The sequence below is a fragment of the Lemur catta genome, chromosome 3, assembly GCF_020740605.2.
Source record: "Lemur catta isolate mLemCat1 chromosome 3, mLemCat1.pri, whole genome shotgun sequence".
Classification (NCBI taxonomy): Eukaryota; Metazoa; Chordata; class Mammalia; order Primates; family Lemuridae; genus Lemur; species Lemur catta.
In genome coordinates, this window is record NC_059130.1 from 87,712,310 (window position 1) to 87,739,762 (window position 27,453).

General features: G+C 39.8%; 2 protein-coding genes across 2 annotated transcripts; both read left to right on the top strand.

Annotated features, from left to right (window-relative positions):
* The first annotated feature begins 655 nt into the window (after positions 1 to 655).
* On the top strand, positions 656 to 27,368 carry TXNDC12 (thioredoxin domain containing 12). The gene is made up of 7 exons (XM_045548034.1): positions 656 to 1,130; positions 12,345 to 12,405; positions 21,240 to 21,292; positions 22,125 to 22,198; positions 23,740 to 23,809; positions 24,450 to 24,533; positions 26,521 to 27,368. Exons 1-7 carry the CDS (start codon positions 1,034 to 1,036, stop codon positions 26,598 to 26,600), a joined length of 519 nt encoding a protein of 172 aa, XP_045403990.1. The 5' UTR covers positions 656 to 1,033; the 3' UTR covers positions 26,601 to 27,368.
* On the top strand, positions 16,263 to 18,538 carry KTI12 (KTI12 chromatin associated homolog). The gene has a single exon (XM_045548033.1). The coding sequence runs from the start codon at positions 16,587 to 16,589 to the stop codon at positions 17,748 to 17,750; it is 1,164 nt and encodes a 387-aa protein (XP_045403989.1). The 5' UTR covers positions 16,263 to 16,586; the 3' UTR covers positions 17,751 to 18,538.
* Positions 27,369 to 27,453: the final 85 nt, after the last annotated feature.

A 27,453-nucleotide genomic window follows, 5' to 3' on the forward strand; every position in this document is an offset into this window, starting at 1 on the left:
TACCATTGTGTCTGTGCCTATAACTTGTAGGGAATCTAATAAAAGAGCAATGTGTTTTTGTTTGGGTGTGTGCTTTTGTTCGGATGCCTTTTCACTGTGCATTAAGTACGCACTACAGGACTGAACTAGTACCAGGAGGAAAGACAGGAAATTTTGGCCTGTTTGTTATGCAGCAGAGGGGAAAAAAATGGGAAGAAATACTTAACCCACACACAAAAATAGATTTAACCAGAAGCAGCCTTACACGTTAAATGCCTGCAGTGAATTATGTCCTGGTGTCCTAAATCCACATAGGTCAGTTTTGCAATAAGAGGCCTCAAGTTAGATTTTCTCGGAGCTTGCATCAGTTGGTTGCATCATCCCTGAGTGGAAATACTGCGGTTGCAAAGAAAAATAAGGTCCTGCGCTTCTTCTCCAGTGGGAAAGGGCATGCCTCCAAGGCGCAAGATCGAGCACCGCAGAAGAGGTTTGCCAGGTTTTCTCGGAGACCTGAGCAGGAACCTAACAAATCCAGTTGTCCAGTCTTTTTTAATTGTGGAGGAGTAAGGAGAATACGAAGCCAACGAGTAACCCGCCCTCTGTTGCGAGCGGCTGACCTCACCAATCAATAATTTGCATTTGAATATTTAGAGCAGGAGCAGAGGTTCTTGGGGGGAGGGGCTAGACTGGGTGGCGGAGGGCGCCAGCAACGGTTTTCTCGAACCTTTCCCCTGCCCCCACTGTCTTGGCCCACCTTTTCCTGTTTATTCCCGGGACCTGGACATCAAGAATTGGAAAAAAGCAACTCACGCTCGAGAGCAACTCCTGTAACTCTTCTACGTGATCTGCACCTTTAAACTCACCCCCTCCCAAGCCGGACCCCGAAGGCTCCACCCACATCCGTCTAACATCACTTCCTTCAGAGTTTGGGGGAAAAAAAAAATCTGGGAACGCGAGGGGTTGAGTTCAGCCGCGCTTGGGGAGCTGTACGGACGTTCTGCTAGGACTCCGGCCGTGTGTCCGCTCAGCCCCGTGGCCCCGCACACCTGCTACAATGGAGCTGCAGTCTCGTCTCGGGGCCACCTGTTTGCTGGGCTTCAGTTTCCTGCTCCTCGTCATCTCTTCTGATGGACATAGTGGGCTTGGAAAGGGTCAGACCGCGTTCTTATCTTAATCTTTACTGTTCCTGGGCCCTAGTCCAGTATAACCCTTTTATTGCCCTAACACCGTTCCCCTCTTGTTCTATCTCTTGGGCCACTCCAGATTTCTTTTTATCTTTCCCAATCGCTCCTGGATTTTGAAGATTTCTTGGGGTAGGGAGTACTGGGTCTGGCGAATGTTAAAAAGGGGGAAATTGGCCGGGCGCGATGGCTCACGCCTGTAATCCTAGCACTCTGGGAGGCCGAGGCGGGAGGATCGCTTGAGGTCAGGAGTTCGAGACCAGCCTGAGCAAGAGCGAGACCCCGTCTCTACTATAAGTAGAAAAAATTAGTGGGGCGTGGTGGCACGCGCTTGTAGTACCAGCTACTCGGGAGGCTGAGGCAAAAGGATTGCTTGAGCCCAGGAGCTTGAGGTTGCAGTGAGCTAGGCTGATGCCAGGGCACTCTACCCCGGGTGACAGAGCAAGACTCTGTCTCAAAAAAAAGGGGGGGGGGCGGGGGGTGTTGTACTTCAGACCTCTTTAAATTCTTGGTTTGGTTGGGGGAAGGAATGGCCGGTAAATTAGGAAAAACCTGTTTAAGAGCCCAGCATACTGCCTAGCACGCAGTAATAGGGCCTCAGGAATGGTCACCTTCCCTCCTGGGAGAAATAGGGCCGTTGGGGACCAGCATATGCAGAGACCCCTGCTCTGGGTCTGAAGGTTCCTCATCTCTTCCTTGAAGAGTTAAGGTTACTGCCCCCTCCTTGCCCTTGGGAAACAGCAGCTGCATCCCATGGAGAAGTGTCTGGTGTATGAAAAATGGCGAGATGAAGGGCAGAAGGTTTGCTATTAGAGGGCCTCCATCAATTATCCTTGCTGTGGTTCAGCCAGTGTGTCTGAAAAACTGAAGTTTTTTTCCAGGAGTGAGGGATCAGTGGACCGAGATCAGAATAAGTGACCCCTTACTCCATCCAATACCTGCATCTTCATTTTAAGCACTAACACCTTTTTCCTCACCAGCTCTTTCTTAGTTGAAAGTTGTATTGTTTGTGAACTCAGAGTTTGTGCTTTTCTAAGTAGTTGAGTTATAGCACGGATCCCAACCTCCCTTTTTTCTTTTTTTTTTTTTTTCTGACCTTACTGTAGAATAATTCTGCTGCAGTCTGGCTGTTTTTAATTGTTTTCTCTTATCCTCCCTATGTGCACCTATGAGATTGGGTGGATATTCATTGTGCCTGAATGCAATCACTTCTTCATTCAGTAAATAATTTTGATTACCTATCATATTTCAGGCACTCTCCTAGGCACTAGGGATATAGCTATGACCAGGACAGGACAAGGTTCCTGCTCTCATGGAGTTTATATTCAAGTCAGAGAGATAGAGTAAACTTACGAACAAATTAATAAAGATGACAGTTTCAGTGAGTGATAAGTACTGGGAAGAAAACAAGACTGTGATGGAATAGGAAGTAGAAAGGCTGGGGAGGATGAGGGAGCTGGCATCATCTTTATTTTTTTTGTAGAGCTAGGGTTCTGCTATGTTGCCCAGGCTGGTCTTGAACTCCTGTCGACAGGCAGTCCTCTTGCCTCGATCTCCCAAAATGCTAGGATTACAGGTGTGAGCCACCACACCTGGCTTAGCATGTTTTAAATACTGACAATCCCATTTTAAAACAGACTACTGTGTACTTAGAGTAAAATTGTAAGTACTGAGGGAAACAGAAGAGTATAGTGTTAGAAGTGTGGGTTTAGATCTGAGTTTTAATTTGTTCTGCCACTGACCAGCTAAGTAGCTTGGGGCAAGTTTCTTAACCTCTCAAAGCCTCAGTTCCTCATCTGCAAAATGGGCATAATAATAACTACCTTAAACATTCAACAAATAACTTACTCTGTTCCAGTTACTGTGTTAGATGTAGGCAATACCTTGGATTCAGGTATTTAATATATTTATTCCTTGTTAGACGTTAAGTTCTGTGTGGTTTTTCCAGTTACATTACTGTATAATAAACTACCCCCAAATCTAGTGGCATGAAGAAATCATTTTATTTTACCCATGATTATGTGGGTCAGGAATTTGAACAAGGCACAGTGGAAAGACTTGTCTCTATTCTATGATGTCTGGGGCCTTAGCTCAGTTAGTTACCACTTTGAGCTCCTTCATAGTAGGGCAGCTAGATTCCAAGAGGGAATGGCACAAGAAAACAAGGTGGAAATGCACGGCATTTTTATCATCTAGCCTTACAAGTCACATAGCATCACTTGCACTGGGCTATGTAGGGGCAGTTTCAAGGGGAAGGACATTAACACCTCCCCCCTTAATTGGAGGTATGTTGAGGTCACGTTGTAAGAGCATGTCTGGCACAGGGATCCAGGATTATTTCTGTCTTGTTTATGCTCAGGAATATTTGTTAAAAGAAGAAATGACTGATAAACATGATCATTGCAATCCCTGTCTTTTTCCAGCCTACAGTCTGGTGAGATATCAAGACAAGTAAATAGGCAATTACATGACAGCGTGAGCAGAGGAATACCTGGTAACTGTAGGAACACATCATAGAAGGGCAACTTAGGGCAGGGCAGCTGGGTTATGAGGATTCAATGAAAAAACAAAAAGGTACTTACTTGCCTGTGTCCCATTAGAGGCAAAGAAAAAAAAGGTACTTAATATTGTGTCACTTACTTAGAAATTATTTAGTAAATGTTAACTGATATTTTTTCCCATGGAGAAATATTTAATTATTTCTGAAGGAAATTAATAATATTTCAAACTTCTGTTTTACGTATCACTTGGGTATAGATTCTTGGAAAATAGATTATACCCTATCCATCTGCCTCCCAAAAAAGTGCTACCCAGGGCAGTGGTTCCTGAAAATCTTTTTTTTTTTTTTTTTTGAGACAGAGTTTCGCTCTGTCGCTCAGGCTTGTGTGCCATGGCATTAGCTTAGCTCACAGCAACCTCAAACTTCTGGGCTCAAGTGATCCTCCTGCCTCAGGCTCCCCAAGTAGCTGGGACTACAGGCGCACACTACAATGGCCGGCTAATTTTTCTTTTATTAGTAGAGACGGTGTCTTGCTCTTGCTTAGGCTGGTCTCAAACTCCTGAGCTCAAGTGATCCTCTTGCCTTGGCCTCCCAGAGTGCTAGGATTACAGACATGAGCCACCACACCCAGCCCCCACTGGTTTCATTAAGATGAGAAAGCACAGTGGTATGAAGTGTGTAGCAAATATTAATAGAAATTAGGAGGCCTGGGTTTTAATCCTGTTCAGGCCATTTAGCTAGCTCTGGTCCTCCATGGTGACCATTTATTAAATGACAAAGCTGGACTAGAAATGGTTCCTAAGAGTCCTTCTAGCTCCAACATTCTAGAGTTCTAAAATAATTTCATTGTACTCCATGGCCTAAAAATCTGGAACACATCACCTATGGGTAGAGGAGTAATGAGCAACATTTACTGTACATTTACTATCTTCCAAGTGCTATTTTGTACATTTTTCATGTATTGCCTGGCTTAATCCTCATAATAACCCTATGAGATGGCTAATATTTTTTATCATTATCTCTATTTCACAGATGAAGAACCTAAAATGAGGCACAGGAGTCACACAGCTAGCAACCAAGTAGACTAGCTGGAATACAAATCCCAGAGCCAGTCCCTTTAACCAGTACACCACTCTGGCCTCTCAGTGCAGAAACTCCTCTGAAAAGTTTAAAGCAGAAATTAGAAAGCTGTCAGCAGGGGCAGTTCATGTTCTCTCCTGCCTGAAACAGAAACGGATGATTCTGTCAAGTCTCTGGAGTAAAAATTTAGCATTTACATGGATGAAGTATTTACCTTAATATTCATCTTCTACACAATGTCCTATTCACATTCACAGCAACCCTATGAGATAGATATTTTGTTAGCCATATTTTGCATTTGTGAAGACTAAGTGGCTGAACAAGGATTCCAATTTAGATCTGTTTGACTGAGACAAAGATTATTTAGCCATTATATCATTCTACCTGTCAGGTACAGTGTTCCCTGTTTTAGAGGCTTGGTTGCCAGCTCTGATACTTGACCTTTCATTATTTAGGTTTTGTGACCTGGGAGGTGGATAATCCTTTTCTGATGTCCTTACACTCATTAAAAATATTTTCAAATGAAGCTTGGAAATTATTATTTTTTTTTTTTCTGAGACAGAGTCTTGGTCTGTCACCCCAGGTAGAGTGCAGTGGGATCATCATAGCTCGCTGCACCCTCAAACTCCTGGGCTCAAGTGATCCTCCTGCGCCAGCCTCCTGAGTAGCTGCGAGTAGTACAGATGGGTCTTGCTCTTGCTCCTGACCTCAAGCAGTCCTCCTGCCTCCCAGAGTGCTAGGATTATAGGTGTGAGCCACCGTGCCTTGTCTGGAAATTTGGATGTAAATGCTGTGTTTAGAAATGGTTGCTTTTCCTTTTTTTTTTTTAATTAATGTTTTAGGGAAAGAGCTACTGATGTAGGAGACTTTAGTTTACTTCACAGATGACAGGCATAAATCAAGTGGCTATGCAGGTGACACTTTAGGAAACTAGACCATCTTCAGATTTCCATGTTGCATGGGTATGAGTATGGGTGGTGCTGGGGATTTGATGATTTTAGTAACAAGGTAAAAGCTGTATCTTTCAAGTTCTTTTTGAAAGGGAAACAAAAGGACTCAAGTGTCCAGATCTTAGGTTAGTGTTCTCATTCTGTTTTGGTGAAGCTGCATTTATGCATTTAATCTTTGTTAGAGAGACAGTAAAATGTAGTGATTGGTTTTAACTACAGATCCTGGAACCCAGCTACGTAGCTTCTAGTTTCAGCTCTGCCACTTACTGGCAATATAACCTTGGGAAAGATATTTAACTTCAGCTTCCTTATCTATAAAAAGGTGATAATTAGAGTTGCTACCTCATAAAGTTATTGTGAGGATTAAATAAGCTAATACGTCCAAGGCATTAAAAAATGCGCCTGGCACATAGTAAATGTCACATAGGTGTTAGTCATTATTAATACTTTTAACATTATAATATTATTTTAATTATTACATAAAGTAAGCACTCAAATGATGGTGATTATTACTATTATGAAAAATTCTAGTATACTTTTTAATGTGAATTTTCAAAGAAATTTTGTACATGCAGTGGGCTGTATTACACCTCTAGACTTACTCTTAGGGGTGTTGCAGTAGAACAGTTTGGGAAGTGTTGGGGTACTGAAAAAGCATGCTAGTTAGGAGTCAGGAGACCTAGATTTTGGTGTGATTTCTTTTGGGGTGTGGATAGCTGCTTCTCTTTTCTAGGCGTCAATAAAATATAAGGGCTGACTGATCTCTAGGGTTGTGACTCTTTAAATTTATTAAAGTTAAGTAAAATTAAAAACTGAGCTCCCCAGTTGGATTAGCCACATTTGAAGTGCTCAGTAGCCACATGTAGCTAGTGGCTACCATAGGTAGAACATTTCCATCATTTCAGTAAGTTCTGTTGAACAGTGCTACTCTACGGTCTCTATTAGCAGTAACCGTCTATGATTGTAAGCTTTGTCACCTAGCTTCTGAGTGGACTGGGTTTATGGAGAAATTCTTTTTAACCTGATATTAATGTAGCTTCTCTGACTTTCTTTTGGTTAGCATTTGCCCGATATCTGTTTATTTCTCAAAAATTTTACTTTCGACTTCTACAAGTCCTTCTGTTTTAGGTGTGCTCTAATGAACATCATAGAGGTAGTTGTTTTTTTTTTTAAACCACATGTGATAATTTTTGTCTTTTAACTTTAATTGGTAAGTTTAGTCCACTTATGCTTGTTGTGATTATTGACAGAGCTGCTCTTGTTTCTCTTACCCAATTTCTATCTCTAGGTTTTTTCTAGGCTTTTTTTGTACACCCTCCTTTTTGCCCTTTCTTTAGGGATTGAGTATTTGCTTGTGTTTTTATATTTGTCTCCTTTATTAGTTTGGAAGTTGGCACTCCAGTTCTTTTCTTTTAGTGGTTACTCTTGAAATTTTACTTGCATACTTAACAAAATCTAACATTATCTTAACCCCAAATGGTAAGAGGGCATTTAACTTCAATCACCCCCTCTTTACTTATAATTAGTTGTTGTCTAGTATTTTAGTTTTATTTTTAATTTCTTTTTTAATTAATTAATTTAGAGATGAAGTCTTGCTGTTTTGCCTAGGCTGGCTTTGAACTCCAGGGTTCACGCAATCCTCCCACCTCAGCCTCCTGAGTAGCTGGGACTCATTTTAATTTGATTACCTCTGTAAAGATTCTGTCTCCAAATAAGGTTACATTCTGAGGTATGGGGTGTTAGGACTCCAACATACCTTTTTTGGGGGTATACAATTCGACCTGTAACATCCCCTATTGTCTGTTTTCAGCACAGAAGCCAGAGCAATCCTATTGAAACACAAATCACGTCATGTTATTACTCTGCTCAAAATTCTCCAGGACCTCAGTAAAACCCAGAGTCTTTATGGTGGCCTGCAAGGCCCTACATTGTCTGCTCCCTCCCTTGCCTCTTTATGCTTATCTTCTACTTTGAAAGATAGTACTGTGTAGTGCTTTAAAGCAAGGATCCTGGACCTCAACTGCCTATGTTCAGATCCCAGGTCTGACATTCACTAGCCGTGTGACCCTGGGAAAGTTACTTAAACTTTGTGCCTCAGTTTTCTCATCTATAGAATGGATTAATAAGAGTATCTACCTCATAGGGTTGTTATACAGATCAATATTTGTAAAGTACTTACAGTTGTATGTGTTATGTAAATTAATAACAAATACTTGTAACAATTCTCAAGTCCCATATACTGCTTTGAGCTCTTTAAGGTATTCATTTATTTAATCCTTGCAGCAACTCGATGAGGTAGGTGCTATCACCTTCATCTTACAGCTGAGGAAACATTTCACAAGTTGGGAAAATTACTTAACTTGCCCAAAGTCACAGTTAGTAAGTGATAGAACTAGGATTCAGGGAGTCTAGGTCCAGAGTCCATGCTCTTAACCACTACATGATACTGCTGAATAAATATTTATTTATTGAAGTAATAATGAATAGTGAATAACTGATGAAGGAGAAAATCTCTCAGTTTATCTATAAATGTCTATTTTGCCCTTGTTTTTGAAAGATAGTTTTGCTGGGGACATAATTCTAGGTTTAGAGTTTTTTTTTTCCCCAGCATTTCAAAGATGACATTCTGCTGTCTTCCGATTTCTATTGTTTCTGTCAGTCTAATTATTGATCCTTTATAGGAAATATATCATTTCTCTTTGACTGCTTTTAAGATCTTCTCATTGTTTTTGTTGCCATGCAGTTGCGCAACACTTAAGTGTTCATATATTTTGTTTTTATAATTTATCCCAATTAGTACACATTATGAAGAAATCTGCAGATTCATATTTTATCTTATTCTTGAAAATGCTCAGCCATCATCTCTTCAAATATGTCTTTTTTTTTCATCTTTTCATTCTGAGACTCCAATTTTATGTTTATTAGAGTTTCTCAATCTACTCTATATCTCTTGGCCTCTCCTTCATAATTCCCATCTCCTTGTCTCTTTGTGTTGCATTCTGAGTAACTTTTTCTGCTCTTTGTCTCTGCCTCTCTCTTTTTTAAAAAATTCAGACTATCCATTGAATGTTTAAAAATTGATAGACTTTATAGCTCTAGGTCTACAGAAAAATTAAGTAGAAAATACAGAGTTCCTATATATGCCCTTCCCCTATCCCTCCCCCACTTCTCCTATTAACGTCTTGCACTAATGTGGTACATTTTATTATAACTGATGAGCCAATATTGATATGTTATTATTTAATATTAACTCAAGTCCCTAGTTTACATTAGGGTTCACTCTTGGTGTTGTATATTCTATGGGTTTTGACAAATACATAATGATTTAAGTATTAGTTTGCTAGGGCTGCCATAACAAATACCATAGACTGGGTGGCTTAAAAAATGGAATTTTATTTTCTCACAGTTATGGAGGCTAGAAGTCCAAGATCAAGGTCTTGGCAGGGTTGGTTTCTTCTGATGGCTGTAGTCTCTCTGTGTCTTTACAGGGTCTTCCCTGTGTGTATGGGTCTGTGTCCTAATCTCCTCTTTGAAAGATTAGAGCTCACCCAAATGATTTCATTTGACCTTAATTATGTCTTTAAAGTTTCTATCTTCAAATACAGTCACATACTGAAGTACTGGTGGTTAGGACTTCAACATATGAATTTTGGGGTTTAGGGGACACAATTCTGGCCATAATAACATATCCAGTGTTATGGTATCATACAGAATAGTTTCTCTGCTGTAAAAATACCCTGTGCTCTACCTATTCTCTCTCTGCCCCACAAACCCCTGGCAACCACTGTGTTTTTATTATCACCATAATTTTGCCTTTTCCAGAATGTCATGTAATTGAAATTACATAGTATGTAGCCTTTTCACATTGGTTTCTTCCACTTAGCAATGTGCATTTAAGGTTTTTTCATGCCTTTTTGTGGCATAATTGCTCATTTCCTTTTTTCACTGAATATCTATTCACTTTGTATTTCAACAGTTCTATTTTTAATTTCTAGAAGTTCTATTTGGTGCCTTCACAGATTTGCCTATTTATTTTGTATATTGCATGCCTGTTTTTGTGATTCCATGTATTCCTTTAAATATTTCATACATAGTTGTTTTTGTATTCTGTGGCAGATAATTCTGATATCTGAAGTTCCCAAGGTCTAAATTTTGTTTGTTGCTTCTGCTCTTAACTTGTGGTGACTTGTTTTCTTACCTATTTGGTGATCTAGAATTGTGAGCTCATAATGATTGCTCTTCATCACTGGCTATTATCCTGGAGGCCTAAAGTGGAGAATGCTTTCCTCCAGAAAGATTTGGCATTTGATTCACATGGAAACCAGGGGGTTTCACTGACCTTGAATCACATTAGTCACTTTTGAGGGTTGGGTTAATATGGAAGTGTCAGGTTCATCTCCATTTTGCCACGTCATAATGGACATTGGCTTTCAGGGCTGCCTTGCCTTTTGCTTGTTGCTCACTGTTTCTCATCTGGTTTTAGCTTACTTTGTGTTTATGGAGGGATTCTGTTATTACTATGAGTCTAGTGAGTACATTCTGAAAGTCTGTTTTATCTAAGACTTCATTATTTTGTAGGTGCATATCCCTTTTAGACTATATAGTCAGGCATCTCACCAAAGCAGGATTCAGTTGCCCAAGTTTAGGTATTGACAGATAGAATGTTGATCATGTTAAACACCTTTAAGTTCTCCTGGGCATCCTCCCAATTTCACTCTCAATCATTCACTCTTCAGGATCAAACAGAGCCCTAGGCAAGTGACACATTTTCTCTTGGCCAGCAGCCCATGCTGCTGTTGGGAATGAAAAGTGGTGATGGTTAGTTTGGATATTGCCTCTGTGTGCTAATCTGGATGAGTTTTTGTTTCCTTGTGGTAGCACTGATAAAAATCAGATTTGAATTTGCTTCTGGGAAAGAAGGTCAGGAAGACAGGTATAGTAACCGAAAAGGCACAGGATTGATGTTTACATCTCAGCTTGGCCATTGAGCAATTATGTGACCTGATACAGATTATTATGTAACTTCTCTGAGCCTCAGAAGTCTCAACTGTAAAGAATAACAAAAGCTTCTACTTAACTGATCACTTACGATATACTAAGCACTATGCTAAGTTTTTGCATATATTTCTTATTTAATCTTCAGTAACAACCTTATGAGATATAGATATTATGCCTATTTTAATGATGAGAAAACTGAAGTGTAGAGAGGTTAAGTAAAATTGGGTTAATGTTAAGGCCAAATTAAATAATTATTCACTTATTTTTAGAGATGGGGTCTCGCTATGTTATCCAGGCTGGCTTTGACCTCCTGGGCTCAAGTAATCCTCCAGCCTCAACCTCCTGAGTAGCTGGGACTATAGGCACACACCACCATGGCTGGCATGTTAAGACCAAGTTTAAATGAGATAACACATGTAGTATGCTGCATACATATAAAATGGTCAATACGTAGCAACTGGGATTATTATGATTAATAACATTTTTTGGATATAAAATTCTTTTATATAATATGGCCTAAATAAGATTCATTTGCTAATAAATATTTTATGGAGCATTTACTGTGGCCATGTGTATTGCTAATGCTAGGGAAACAGGAGAGAATAAAACAGATACAGTCCCAGCACTTAGGGAACTCCCCTTGGAGTGAGGAGGATGGATACATAAACATTTACAGTTTAGCCTGGGAAATGCTGTGATGGAACAAGAATAGGGTGCTTTGGGAGTCAGGGAAGATAAACCAGAAGACATGCCCTCTAGGCTTTTCTGAAAAATGAGTTGGAGCTAAGAGTGGGGAGGAAAGGCACAAGTAGCAGCAATAATGAAAGTCTGGACGGGAGAGAATACATGCTGCGTTTAAAGAAGTGAAAGTATTTTTGTTTATAGCCTTTTAGGAAAAGTACGGAAAGTGAGGCTGGAGAGGTGGGCAGGTGCCGTATTCGGAAAGGCTTTGTAGGCCCTGCTGCAAGAGTTGGACCTTTATCCTTAGGGCACTGGAAGGCCTCTGAAAGTTGTTTACCCAGCAGTGATGTGATTTAAAAAGATCACTCTGGCTGAATTGTTGGAATAACAACAACAATAGCTTTAAATCCTTATACCAACACTTGGAGGTAAGTATTACTATCTTGATTTTATAGATGAAGAAATTAGAACTTAGAGAGCTTACTTCACTCACAAAAATCCACACGTTTAATAAGAAGTGGAATCGTGAACCCGTGTCTTTCTGAATCTAAAGCTGTATTGCTGTATCACCTTCAACTAGTTATGATTTATTATTGATTTATGTTTAGTCTGTTGAAAAATTTATACTCACTCTTACAGTATTAGCATACTCTGTGAGAGTATACACAGCATTTCACATGATTATTTAATTTAATCTCTTTAAAACTATGAATTAGGTGGTGTTATCTCCATTTTACTGGTATGAAAACTAAGGCTTGAGGTATGGCACCATCCATGGCCCCACATACCTAGAAAGTGATGGAGGTGGGACTTGAACACCAGACTCTTGAAAGATGAAAACCTTTTTTAAAAAAATTTTTTTTTAATTTGTAAGAAAATTTTTTTAGTGGGTATCTTGTGAACATGCCACACTTTTTCTTGGGTCTGTGCCCCTTTGTTCATTGTGTGAATGTTTATAAGGCTCTTTCCTTCCAGGTTTTGGAGATCATATTCATTGGAGGACACTAGAAGATGGAAAGAAAGAAGCGGCTGCCAGGTACAAAACATGGTTTTAGGTAATTTATGGTGGTAAAACACTTTCCAGCTATGAACTTTAGATTAAGTTTAGGTGAAGGGCTGTGCCAAGGCAGAGTAGGAACTAAATAGTTGCCTGATAACAACAATAATACTAGCTAACATTTATAGTTGATGTTTGAACAATACAGGTTTGAACTGCACAGGTCCGCTTATACATGGATTTTCTTTAAAAAATATATTGAAAAATATTTTGAAGAATTTTGGCAATTTGAAAATACTTAGAAGATGAACCATGCAGCCTAGAAATATAAAAAAAATTAAGAAAAAGTTAGGTATGTCATGAATATATAAAGTATATGTAGAAACTAGTCTATTTTATCATTTACTACCATAAAATATATACAAATCTATTATAAAAAGTTATAATTTATCAAAACTTATGCACACAAATAGTTATAGACCATACATGGTGCCATTTGTAGTTAAGAGAAATGTAAACAAATATAAAGATGTATATTAAATCATAACTGCATAAAATTAACTGTAATATGTACTGTACTACTGTAATAATTTTATGGCCACCTCCTGTTGCTATTGCGGTGAGCTCCAGTGTTTCAGAGTATCTGCTTAAAACACCATGTGATACTAATCATCTCCATGTGAGCAGTTTCTCTAGTAAATTGTGTGTCACAGTAAAAAGTGATCTCTCTCAGTTTTCATGTATTTTTCATGGTAAGTTTATACCATAAACCTAGAATAACATCATGGAACCCATACAAAGTGCCATTAGTGATGCCAGAAGTGCTCCCAAGAGGCAGAAAAAAGTCATGACGTTACAAAAAAAAAGTTGCATTGCTTGATATGTACCATAGACTGTGGTTTGCAGAGGTGGTTGCCACCCACCATTTCAAGAAGAATTAATCCAGTGTAAGGACCATTTTTAAAAAAGAAAAGGAAATTCATGAAGCTGTCACTGCAGCTACACCAGCAGGCACAAAAACCTTACAGTTTTTGTGAAATATCTTTTTATCGCATATTGAAAATGCAGCTTTTATGTGAGTGCAGGATTGCTATAAGAAAGGCATACCTATAGACTCTAATTTGAGAAAAAAATGAAGTCATTATATGACAAAAAGAAGGTGAAGGATCTAAAGCTGGAGAATTTGATGCCAACAAGGGATGGTTTGGTAATTTTAGAAAGAGGATTTGCTTAAAAAATGTCAAGATAGAAGAAGCAGCTTCTGCTGACCAAGAGGCAGCATACAAGTTCCCAGATACCATTAAGAAAATCACTGAGGAGAAGTGATATCTGTTTGAACAGGTTTTTAATGCAAATAAAAATTCCCTATTCTGGAAAAAAGTGCCACAAAGGACGTTTCTTAGTAAGGAAGAGAAGCGAGCACCAGGATCAAAGGCAGGAAGGGATAGGCTAACTCTACTGTTTTGTGCAAATGCAGTCAGGTTTATGATCAGAACTACTCTTATCTATAAAACTGCTAATTTCTAAGCCTTGAAGGGAAAAGATAAACACCAGCTGCCAGTCTTTTGGTTGTACAATAAGAGGACCTGGATGACAAGAACCCTTTTTCTGGATTGGTTCCATCAATGCTTTGTCCCTGAAGTCAGGAAATACCTTGAAGGTTCTTTTGATATTAGACAATGCCTGGGTCACTACATCAAAGGCATCAAAGTGATCTACTTGCCCCCAAACACAACATCTCTAATGCAGCCTCTATATCGGGGGTCAAAAGGACCTTTAAGGCTCATTACTCATGGTACTCTACGGGAAGGATTGTCAATGCTGTGGAAGAGAACCCTGATAGAACATCATCAAAGTCTGGAAAGATTACACCATTGAAGATGGTATCATTGTTATAGAAAAATCTGTGAAAGCCGTCAAGCCTGAAATAGTATATTCCTGCTGGACAAAACTGTGTCCAGATGTTGTGTGTGACTTCACAGGATTGGCAACACAGATAATCAAGGAAATAATGAAAGAGACTGTGGCTATGGCAAAAATGAAGGGGGATGAAGGGTTTCAAGATACGGATTTTGGAGAAACTAATGCTAATAGACACCATACTGGAAGAATTAACAGGAACACAACTTGATAGAGATGAGTGCTTCCAAAATAGGGCCAGATGATGAGGAAGAAGACATAGAAGAAGCAGTGCCAGAAAAAAAAATTAGACAAATCTAGCAGAAGGGTTCCTATTATTCAAGAGTGCTTTTGACTTCTTTCACGACTTGGAGCCTTCTATGATATGGTTGCTGAAACTAAAGCAAATGGTGGAAGAAGGATAGGTACTCTATTTAGAGAAATGTGAAAGCAAAAAAGTCAGACAAATTACAATGTATTTCCATAAAATTACACCAAGTGTGCCTCCCCTTCCACCTCTGCCACCCCTGAGACAGCAAGTCCAACCCTCCTCTTCTTCCTCCTCAGCCTACTCAGTGTGAAGACAAGGATGAAGACCTTTATCTTGATCTACTTCCACTTAATGAATAGTAAATATTTTATCTTGCTTAAATTTTCTTAATAACATTTTCTTTTCTCTAGTTTACTTTATTGTAAGAATACATTATATAATACATATAACATACAAAATATGTGTTAATCAGCTGTTTATGTTATTGGTAAGGCTTCCAGTCAACAGTAGGCTATTAGTAGTTAAGTTTTGGGGGAGTCAAAAGTTATTTTCAACTATGTGGGAGTCAGCACCCCTAACCCCCACATTGTTCAAGGATCAACTGCCCTAAGTGCTTATATGCACTAGGCATTAAATTACATGAATTAACTAACTTAATTCTCACAACAACTCTCTGAAGTGGTATTGTTATCTTCATTTCAGAGATGACAAAACTAAAGCAGAGTTTTCTAAGGTAACTGCCCAAGATCACATAGCTAGTTAAGTGGCAGAATCAAGGCAGACCCAGGCACTCTGGGTTTGGAGTCTGCACTCTCCACCAGTATACCATACTGCCTGCTAGACTCATGTTGAACAGTCTCAAGTCCCAGGTAGGTTTAGTTTATGCACAATTTAGTGCATAAGGAAAGGGAAAAGGCAGGGGAGGGGAGGGAAGGCTAAGCACTAGTCTAAGTGTTTTACATGCATTGATTTATTTAATCCTTACAACAACCTATTAGGTTGGTACACCTATGAAATAACTGCTCTTATTTTACAGAAGAGGAAATTGAAGTACAGAAGGGTTAAATAACTTGCCAATATTTACAGCGTTAGCAAGTGGCAGAGCCAAGATTTGAACGTTTTGTACTATACTGTCCTGGAGAGATACAAAGACCTACACCCCAATATATATGCAACTACTTTATACACACACATACTTGTACGGACACACTCACACTTCTGCATTTACCAAACTGAAGTGCTTGGTGTTCCCAGAGCAGATCCTACAGTTTCATGGCTCTGGGTCTCAAACCTTGTGTAGGAGAAGAGTTGCCAGATTTAACAAATAAAAGTGAAGGATGCCCAGTTAAATTTGAATTTTAGATAAATAACAAATAATTTTAAATATTTCCATGGAACATATGGGACATATTTATACTAAAAAAAATTCTGTTGTTTATCTGAAATTAAAATTTAACTGGGCATTCTGTATTTTATCTGGCAACCCTAGCCAGGGGAAAAATTCCTGTTAGTCATTCAAGCTCTAAATCAAATGACTATTCCTAGATTATTTCTCTGGGCAGTTTGTTTTTCTCTTCTGTTCGTTTATAACCGCACATACACCTATCCATTATAGCGTTTATTATTCTGATTGTAGGAGCTTGATCCTTCCCATTCAGACACTTGATCTGTGGGAAAACTGTTTTATGTTCATCTCTGAATTCCCAACCATGGAGATGTTGAATGATTGAAAGAGTTATTGAATAAACATTTACTGAGAGCCAGTAGGTTTAGGAGGAGGAGTGAAGGAGAATTAGCATTTATGAATTGCCTTCTGTATGTTAAATGTAGTGCTGATTGTTGTACAGTATTTAACGCTCTTCAAGGCCTCAATAGGTTATAGCCTTTGGCCGCAGGGAGATCACATACATTCTCCTGAGGCCTATAGCCATTTGGCACAAATAACTGATAACCATTTCAGTCTGTATTTCCTTCCTGAGAAAGCTGGACCTGGGCCTAGTAGGCGTAGAAGTCTTGTTTCCATAGAAACAGGAGGGTCGGTACGAGTGAAATGAGGCAGGAAGTGCAATGTGCACTTCCGGCTTACGCCAGTGTCGCGGACAACCGTAAGTTGGAGCCGCGCAATTGCACATGGTGGTTTCCTGAGAGGATGCCGCTCGTGGTGTTTTGCGGACTGCCGTACAGCGGCAAGAGCCGGCGTGCTGCAGAACTGCGCGAGGCGCTGGCGGCCGAGGGCCGCTCGGTGTACGTGGTGGACGACGCGGCGGTGCTGGGCGCGGAGGACACAACCGTGTACGGCGACTCTGCCCGTGAGAAAGCGTTGCGCGGAGCCCTGCGAGCCGCGGTGGAGCGGCAGCTAAGTCGCCAAGACGTGGTCATCTTGGACTCGCTTAACTACATCAAGGGCTTCCGCTACGAGCTCTACTGCCTAGCGCGGGCGGCGCGCACCCCGCTCTGCCTGGTCTACTGCGTACGGCCCGGCGGTCCGAGCAGGGCGCCTCACGTGGCAGGCGCGGAGGAAAACAGGAGCCGGAATGTCAGTGTGAGTTGGCGGCCACGCTTTGAGGGCGGGACTCCTCAGGCGGCGGGCACTGGTGTCCTAAGGGAACTGGATGCAGCGAGTTCTGTAGTAAACGGGAGTACCCAGGCCGACATACCTAAGGAACTGGAGCCAGAGGAAACTGGGGTAACAGGTTCTCCAGCTTTCGTGACTCTGCAGACCGAAAAATCTGCAAAGCCTGTGTCTAGTAGTGCCTTTTATCCTCCCGAACTTCTGGAGGCCCTAACGCTGCGTTTTGAGGCTCCCGACTCTCGGAACCGCTGGGACCGGCCTTTGTTCACCTTGATTGGCTTAGAGGAGCCTTTGCCCCTGGCGGAGATCCAGGCTGCCCTGTTTGAGAATCGACCCCCTGCACCCCACCAGTCTACACAGTCCCAGCCCCTTGCCTCGGGCAACTTTCTGCACCAGTTGGACCAGGTCACCAGCCAGGTGTTGGCTGGGCTGATGGAAGCGCAGAAGAACGCTGTTCCTGGGGATTTGCTCACGCTTCCTGGTACCACGGACCACCTGCGGTTTACCCGGCACTTGACCATGGCAGAACTGAGTCGCCTCCGTCGCCAGTTTATTTCATACACTAAAATGCATCCTAACAATGAGAACTTGCCCGAACTGGCCAATATGTTTCTTCAGTATCTGAGCCAGAGCCTGCACTAACCAGAGTGGTAGGGGAAAGCTCCTAACTTCCACTGTGTTTTATATCTCTGGGAAGAATAGTCTGAGGGTCTGCAGAGCATATTGATATAGTACTGTACTAGAGCTGTTGTGACTGATTCGCTCAAATTTTCCTGTCTCTGTGCTAGGCCTTGCATTTACAGCGTTAGTTGAGACTGGAGAGAATGGAGAACTAGCTTGGAGTATCCCAGCAAATTCCTTCAAAGGAGAGAGCTCAGGTGAACAGAGGTTGCTTACAGTGGATTCTACACACCGTTGTTTTCCCCTGAGTTTGTGGGAGAGCAGACTGGATGGATGAGAATTGCTTTAAAACAATTGTGAACAGAAACTGAAGATGGCACGGTTCTGTGTATGCACCTACCCTTTTTTCATACCAAACATTTTTTTGGTACCATACTTTTCCTAGTCTCTGACCTGGGACTGAGTTCACAGATATATCCACTGGTTTCTGTCCTTGGGAGGCTTTGATTTTGTGGAACTGAAAACATAACCACCAGATTATTTCCTCTAAAAAATCTTTTAAAGTAGATTGTCTATTGGAATCTCTTTCATGTAATGCAACTTAATGTTCTCTGTGTAACTTAATAAAACATTTTAAACACATGTATCATTGTTATGCCTTAGAAACAGTATTTTGATAGTGCTCGGTGAAGACTAGCACTAGTTTTGGTCTAACCTAGAGTAATTATATTATGACAACTCCCGTAACTATTGTGCTTCATTCTGTATTTCAAGGCAAATGTCACTAAGGTTGTCTTTTATTCTTTCTTTCATTGATTTCCAGTGCCTGTGATTTTCAAAAATTGGATACAGTCCTTTGCCTTTGAGAAATTGGTGAGAAATACAGACAAGTAAACAGATGATTATAGGATGAAAAGGGCTGGTCAGAGAATGATGATAAAGTGCTCTGGGAGCCCAGAGGAGAGAAACGTGGTTTTGGAAAGGCTTTAAAAGGAGTTTTAACATGGGAACCATCACTCTAGAATAAGGGTCAGCAAAGGGCCAGATAGTAAATGTGTTTTAGGTTTTGTGGGCTATAGGGTCTCTGTTGCTACTGAAGTAAATAAATGAGCATGAATATGTTTTAATTAAAACTGTGTGAATTACATTTAAGATTAACATGTCACAAAGGGGTCTTTAGATTTGCTTTCCAACCATTGAAAAATGTAAAAAATATTTATATTATGCCTTTAAAAGGGCTGAAAAAATAGAAGCAGGCAGTGGCTGATTTGGCTCACAGACCACAGTTTGCTGACCCCTGCCCTAGAAGGATAAATAGGAGTTTGCCAGGGAGGAAAGAGGAAGCAAAACATTTAAAAATGTGCATGTTCTGAAACTGCATGGAGCTATTGGATAGATAGGCTGCCTTGCTTGATGGTGTATTCCTTGTTCATCTGGTAATCTGGACCACATTTTGTTTGTGGTAAACAGAGGATTCATGTGTGACATGGAGGTTTGGGCTAGGCAACCTCAAAGATCTTTCCAACCTTCACTTTCTGATTCTAAGCTATTAATAGTTGATTATTGGTTGAGTTAGGTTTAAACCCATGGACTCTGGATTGCCATTCTAAAATTAAAGTAGACTATAATGGTCAGAAGAAACAATTTGTTTTGGAGTTAGACTTCTGAGTTAGGTAGTAAGTGGCAGAACCCAGATTCTATGTGGCTAAATATTTAACCTCTTTGGAATCTGTTTTCTCATTTCCATTGTGAGACCATTAGTAGTATCTACATTAGGGTTATTTTGAGATTTCATGAGATAATGCATGTAAAGCGTAACAGAATGTCATATAATAACCATTCATTACATTTTGGCTATTATGGTTACCTAGATCCCACTACCCACCTAAACTTGCCCTGCTCATTTGATTTGTAAGCTTTTACAGGTATTGGAGGCACAAATCTATCCCAGTTTTGAGGCAGGCCTAAGATAAGGTAGCTGAATAATTTATTTGACACTTATTAAATAAGTTAATTTATATATATTGATAATAGTGCCTGGCCAATAGTAAATGATACATAAATGACATATAAAATTATAAGTGTTTGCTATCAGTAATACTGTATATGTCAGAATAGGAGATATAGTAATAGTGAAGAGTTCTTTTTCTTAGGAAGCTCCAAGTCCAGTGGAGGGAAATGGATAAATAATAGATACAGATCAATATGCTAAATGCAGTAATAGCTATTATACGGTGTATGTTGTTATGGTGATACAGGAGTTGTGGGATGGAGAAAGCCAATGGCTAAGGGCCCTCCTACTAGTTGTCATGTGAGCCTTGAGAGCTTAAGAGCTTCGTCTGGCCAATCTGGTTCAGGTGGATTATGTTACTCATTTTTAAAAACACTTTCCTCTCTGATTATAAAGATTACATTTAATTGTAGAAAAATTGGAAAATATAGAAGTATAGGAAAACATCCACAGTCCCATTATCCATAGATAACTGCTATTATGTTTTGGTGCATTTCCTTTTATCTTCTTTTCTCTGTACATATTTATATAATTTAAAGCAGACTGTACCAGCCTGAGCCAAGAGCAAGACCCTATCTCTACAAAAAAATAGAAGAATTTCCATCAATACATGAGTGGATTAATAAAGTGTGGTATATGTATGCCATCTCAGCCATTTTAAAACTGGAGACCATTCTTCTAAGTGAAGTATCACAAGAATGGAAAAACAAACACCACATGTACTCATCATTAAATTGGAACTAATCAACATTTATATGCACATATGGAAATAACATTCACTGGGAATCAAACAAATTGGAGGGGGAAAGAAGGGTTAGGTAAATTCACACATAACGGGTACAATGCACACTATCTGGGTGATGGGCACACTTGTAACTTTGACTCAAATGGTACAAAAGCAATTTATGTAACCAAAACATTTGTACCCCCATAATATTCTGGAATAAAAAAAAATTTAGCCAGATGTGATAGCTCGAACCTGTAGTCCCAGCTACTGAGGAGGCTGAGGCAAATGCTTGAACCCAGGCATTTGAGGTTACAGGGAGCGGTGATGATGCCACTACACTGTAGCCCAGGGAAAAGAGACTCTGTGTCCAGGAAAAAAAAAAAAAGCATATAGATAATTTTGTACCCTAGTTTTTTATATAACATTATACCATTGAAGATTTTTCATTAACATTTTCAGTGATCATATAATAGCAATCATTTAGAAGTACCATAAAATTTAGAAGTAGTATAATTTGGTGTTTTCTTCTATTCTGCAATCTTTCCTCCCTAGCTTTAAAACCCAAAATGTGTGGAATTTACAGAAATGTCAGATTTTACCAATAATTTTGTTAGGGTGATAATCTATTATTATTGAATATTTAGGTTGTCTTAAGATTTTCCCAATTGAAATTGTAGTGTATGAATGTATGTTAATTAAACTGGTCATTTTATTAGAATAGATTTTAAAAAGTGGAATTACTAGATTATAACTTCTTTGTTTTGCTTTCAAGTGGATTGCCCCTGATGGTGATTATCCATAAGTCATGGTGTGGAGCTTGCAAAGGTAAGTGTAAGTGCTCAATCTAAGTGCAAACCTTAGATGTGTTGTCAAATGTTAATATTTAACAAATGTTAACACTGACTTTGGCGTGGTACTACTGATTGCTTTAAGGAATACCAAAGAAATACAGTTGTATTTTATAGGGTGAGGTGATTAAGATACAGTTAAGTAGAGTATGAGATTAAGTGCTGAAATGTCATATGGACAATAAATATCAGACGAAGTTGAAATCATGTACAGAGAGATTCATGAGGTTAGGACAGTTCCTGGAGGAGGTGGGAACCAAATTATTAGAATTATTAATAGAACCAAAGGTTATCTGACTCTGTGGCATGTGTTCTTTCTGCTGTACCACCTTGACATTTTACCAATGAGTTCTTTTTCTTTCATTTGGTATGCTACACTTAAAAAAATTTGAGTTGGAAAAAGTGTAAAATTAGTGTAAATAACTATTGTAATTTTATATATATTATTGACAGTGTTATTACTCTATTGTCTATTACTTCAATAGAAGTTATTAAAATGTAACTGTAAAGAACAAATAGTAATACTTTTAAAAAAATTTGTATGGCATTATCCTTATTTTATAAATGAGGTAAAAGCTTCGGAGAAATGAATTAAGTCACTCAAGGTCACATAGTTATGCAAATAAGTGGCAGAAGCAGGACCAGAATTCAGGTATCCTGATTCTGTTTTTTTAGAGTATTAAAAAAAAGAGTTATATGAATAAACACAGCCTTAACTACCAAAGAGAAATAGTCATGCTCATGTTAATTGGGGTTTGAGTATGACAGTGATGTTTTCTTGTATTTCAAAATCTTTTTTTCCCCTCTAGCTTTAAAGCCGAAATTTGCAGAATCTACAGAAATTTCAGAACTTTCCCACAATTTTGTTATGGTAAATCTTGAGGTAAGATTGAGAGTTTCTCCTTTCTGCTATGATTTTAAGACTTTACTGTTTTAGAAGTAGCACCATTAATGGTATAAAATCATATTCAGCAGAGCTGTTTACTTGTATGTATGTGTTTTTCTCTTGACCTCTGATACTAAGGTTTGCATCAGATATTTTAGAAAGCCATCCAACATCTACTTCAGGGTGGTTAAGAGAGGAGAGATTGAATATGATGATGAAATTTTAAGGTCCTTTCATCTTTAGTTTATAATTATGACATGTTTTACATCTTTGTGTATCTGGACTAAAGGTATAGTCATATATTCAGGCCAAAACTCCCTGCAAAATGTGAGTCAGTTCAGCACCTGCTCTATGCTGGGCTTATATGTACCACCTTCCTGTTTCCTCATGAGATATCCTGTACATACTTCATGTAGACTACAGGTCTTAGAATCCTCAGTCATAGAATGTCAGATCTTAGAATTGGAGGGGATTTTTAGGCCATTGGTGCTATCCCCATTTTACAGAAAAGAACATCTTAGGCTTGAAGGAGGTACGTGATTTGGTCAAGATCATAGAGCCTAATAAGTGATAAGAATAGGTACTCTGCCCTAGCTGTGCTCCCTTATAGATGCTTTGTGATGATACTTTTAGCCGTAAGTTTCTGTAAAGATAATGTTTACTTAAACCTAGGATTGGGAATCTTCCAAACATATTAACAGTTAACACTGAGGCACCTAAGCAGTTGTTTATATAGGTGATGGATAGCCTGAATGCTAACCACTCACCAAGGCAAAGTTATATTACAGTTTGAGGAAATGACCCCATTTATCCCCTGAAATGGGAACCATACCATAAATTATAAAGTTATTGTTGATTTCCCATGCACATGAATTCCTTACCACTTTCTGTGATAAATTAAAATTCCTCCTCAAAGGAGACAGAAATAACATCTTTGGTGAGCATTCACTAACTTCAGAAATTTCTTAAAAAGAAAACCAATTGCGTGGTTTTATGTCCTGGGAGGACCATGACTCCACAAGTGTAGCCAGAATGCCAGTCTCTTTAATTCATGCATTCAAGAAATACTACGTGCAAGTCAGTGATGTAGGCACTGAGAATACAGCAGTAAGCAAAATTCCCTCATCGAAACAACAGACTAGTGTGGGGAGACAGACTAACAAATAAGTAAAATAAACCACGTCAGATAGTGGTAAATTCTGTGGCTAAAAATGAAGAGTGGAGGGGATGACTACAGCTTTAAACAGGTAGTTAGAAAAGAAAATGACATTTGAGCAAAGGTCTGACACTGAAAAGGGAGTGAGCCATGTGGATAATGGGGGAAGTGGGTGCAGGCAGAAGGTAAGAGCAAGTCCAAAAGCCTGAAACAAGGGGTAGGACATGTAGTTAGAGAAGTGCCTAGGTGGGCAGATCATGTAGGGCTTTGTAGGCCACTTCAAGGACTTGGAGATTTGCCCTGAGCAAGAAGGAAGCCACTGACAGGTTTTGAGGAAAAGGAGGACATGACCTGACTTAAGGTTTACATTTAATCTTAATAGGATGAAGAGGAACCCAAGGATGAAGATTTCAGCCCTGATGGGGGTTACATTCCACGAATTCTTTTCCTGGGTAAGGCACAAGATCTTAATTTGGGAATCCATGATGTGGATGGAGAGAGAAATGAATGAAGGCACTGATTCCACCTGGTGAAACTATACTGGGCTGGGCAAAACCAAAAACAAACAAAAACCAGTTTCAGGAGAGAGTGGGTGCATTGTGAATGCCAGTATTACAAGTTTGAAGGAAAACTGTTCTCATTAACTAATTACTTTTGTGAGCAATGACAAGAATTTGATCATCTGTTTATTCATTCAGCTATCATTTGAGCATCAGCCATGTGTCAAGCACTATGCTAGGCACTACAGGGACAGAGATAACCCACAATTCCCACCCCGACCCTATGGTGCAGCTGAGGCAATGGAATAGTATAACCAGACAAATGTCTTTCCACGAACAATTTTATAAGATATTTAATGAGCAGCTAATCTTTGCTCAGTATTCTGCTAGATTTAAGGGGGCTATAAATAAAAATGACCCCACCATTATCAAGTAGAAAAGGAAGCAGAAATGCAAGGTGTAGGGTGGTGAGATAATAGGCTACAAAGAGGAGAGGGTCTCATTTCCCATAGGGCCTAGTGTACCGTATAGTGTTTCAAGTACCTGTCTATTGTAATGACTGCAAGTCCCTTTGGCATTTTGTCTATAACAGATCCCAGTGGCAGGGTGCGTCCTGAAATCATCAATGAGAGTGGAAATCCCAGCTACAAGTATTTCTACATCAATGCTGAGCAAGGTACAGTTATGCTGAGAGAAAAGAGGGTGGGTTGTTGCTAGATTTAACTAGGATGGACAACATGCAAAGCCTGTGATAGGAAAACTCAATTCAACATGCTAGCTGAGCTGCTCCTGCCTGTCTAGTTTTTGGCTAGATCCTACACAGGATATAGGAGAAAGATAAAACTGAGCCCTTTCCCCCAGCCACTTATAGTCCAGTGGAAGAGCTGACTGACCCACAGGAAACTGAGGCTCACAGAGAGAGTCACCTGCCCATGGTCTCACAGTTAATAAGTCGCAGAGCCAGGATTTGAATCCAGAACTTACTCCACCGCAGTAATACTATTCTTCCCATAAGAATTCAGAGGAAGGGGGAATACTGTTAGCTGAACAGGTCTAAGAGGTTTCATAAGTATTAAACTTTAATTGGACCTAGAGGAATAAGAATTTGTCTCTGGACAGGTACGAGGAGGACATTTCAAGGTATGGAAATGAGAATGTGGGGGGATGTGGCCCAACACAGAGTTGGTAAGGCTTGCTGGAGGAAGTGATGACTGGATTGAGTCTTGAAGAATGAGACCTAGTCAGTAGCCAAATGGGGAAAGCATGTTCCAGGCAGAGAGAATAGCACAAACAGGACAAGGAAGGTTGAAATCACATCAGTCATGCTTTTTGTTTTCTAGTCTTTGTGCACAGTCATTCTGGAGGCAAGGGATGGAATTTATGCCATGTATTGTCGCTATTTTCCTTCCTTTTTCCCCTAATCGATAAAAGGGAGGTGTTTGCTAAGTTGCCATATGTCCTCTATTACCATGCTGCCAGGTTGTTGATCACTTTATGTTTTGAGTCCTTGAAACTCTTATTTTCAGAATAGGGAGGGAGAAGAGATCTGGAAATGTTATCACCGCTTTCCCATGGGTAAAGAGAATGTCATGTTCCTTAACCAACTGCAGATCACTGGAGACTGATATCAGAGGGAAATTTTCGACATAGAAAAGGGTAGCTGGGTTTTAGGCCCCCAATTCTTATACCCTGAGATTCAGCTTCCCTGTAGAATATCATCCAAGTTACCACTGCCGTCTTCACACTGGCATAGTCCCGATATGAACACAGTACCCTTCCCTGAATCCCCCACAGCTCAGCTGACATGAAACTAGAACATGTAAACCTGACTTTACTAAAGGTGTAGGCAAAACAAAAGGGAAATAACAGACTATATTATCTGGGTCTTATGAACTTATGGGTTTGTTTTTCAAGATTTACAGACTCTGGCTCAACCCAGCTCCTGGCCTGCCATTGATAGGGGTACTGTTGTAGAACCACCACTCAGGAGCCTATAGCTGCCCTCCTTGAAGTCTGAATCCATAAGAGGGTTGCCCCAAGATAGACAAGAAGCTTCATCTCCAGTTCCATCTAAGGCCCTCCTTCTAGATTTCGCCTTTTTTTTTTTGCCTGAGAACTTGGCTTCTCCCACGTATAGTTGATACTGGAAGTGACCAACCCCTTCAGTAGAGACCATCCCTGCTCCCAGGACACACACACACAACACATCATTGTAACCTGGAACCGCCACAGGAAGTGAAATAAATGTAACATTCATCCAAAAGATATAATGGGATGGTAGGAATGGGTTCCTTCTTCCTTAGTGTCAAGTGAGCATCCACAGTTGGTGGCCAGGATCAGTTCTAACTTGGAGGGTAAGCCAAAGGCACTACTAACACTTTTGTAGGACTTGATAGTTGATAAAGCACTGTTATTATCCCTTCTCTCATTTAATTTTTATAATAATCCAGTGTGAAGTAAGCTACATGATCTCATTTTATAAATGAAACGAATTCAAAGAGATAAATGACTTGCCAGGGCTAAAATCCAGAACTAGATCTTGAGTCCAGATCTTGTACTCCTCTCATATTTCTCCTAAAACATTGAAAAGTCTACATTGGTTGGCAAAGGTCAAATATTAAAAATGTACTTCATGCTTTTCCCCCCCAACTTTTATTTCACAGTTGTTCAGGGGATGAAGGAAGCTCAGGAACGGCTGACGGGTGGTGCCTTCAGAGAGAAACATCTTGAACATGAATTGTAACATGAATGTATCCCTTCTTTCATCAAAGTTAGTGTTCTGGAAGGAAAGCAGCAGGGGAGAGAATATTGAGGAATCACCCTGAACAATTAAACCTACCAGGAAACCTTGCTCCTGTCTGCACCAGAAGGAGCTCTCTCACTGTGGAAGAGTTCTCTAACAGAAGCTGGTCTACATGTTTGTGGATCCACCAGAGTGTGGCAGACTTTCTTCTCCTGCTCCCTCTCACCTAGATGTCAGTTTGTCATTGAATGTAAAGAATGAAACCTTTTGACACAAAACTTGAGCCACTTGGAGGTTTACTCCTCACAGTTGAGTATTTGAGTCTTTTCCCATTTCCTCCCACTTTATTCACCTTAATGGTGAAAGGGGAGACCAGTAGCATCTTTTCTACAATGTTGAAATTGCAGAAATACCTTATCAATTTTTTTTAAAAAACAGTAAATCCTAAATGTAAATCAGTAATTGTATCGCCTACCTAGGAGACCAGCCTGTTTTTTCTCCTGGGAATAATTGTGCACTTCCTCCCAAATCCCTGCAACCTCCCTCCTCTTCTCCTGCTTGGGCTTCCCTGTTTGCACGCATGGCCGTGTGCTTGGACTCAGCTCCAGCTGGAAGCATGCTTTCCCTTGTTAATGTTGGAGAATCTCAAACCTTCAAGCCCTAGGTGTAGCCATTTTGTCAAGTCATCAACTGTATTTTTGTACTGAGGTTAATAAGAAAAAAGATAAAATATTGTTCCATTAAACTTTAATAAAACTTTAAAAGGAAGTGTGCTGTGATGGCCTTTTTGTTATTGCAGAATGGAGGGAGGGATGGAGATCACTTCAGGAAGAAAACTGACCTAGAGGACCTA

Coding starts and splice junctions, on each gene's coding strand:
- TXNDC12 (XM_045548034.1), top strand. CDS start 1,034: ATGGAGCTGCAGTCTCGTCTCGGGGCCACCTGTTTGCTGGGCTTCAGT. Junction 1,131..12,344: donor ACATAGTGGGCTTGGAAAGG/GTCAGACCGCGT, acceptor CTTTCCTTCCAG/GTTTTGGAGATCATATTCAT. Junction 21,293..22,124: donor ATGGTGTGGAGCTTGCAAAG/GTAAGTGTAAGT, acceptor TTTCCCCTCTAG/CTTTAAAGCCGAAATTTGCA.
- KTI12 (XM_045548033.1), top strand. CDS start 16,587: ATGAGGCAGGAAGTGCAATGTGCACTTCCGGCTTACGCCAGTGTCGCG.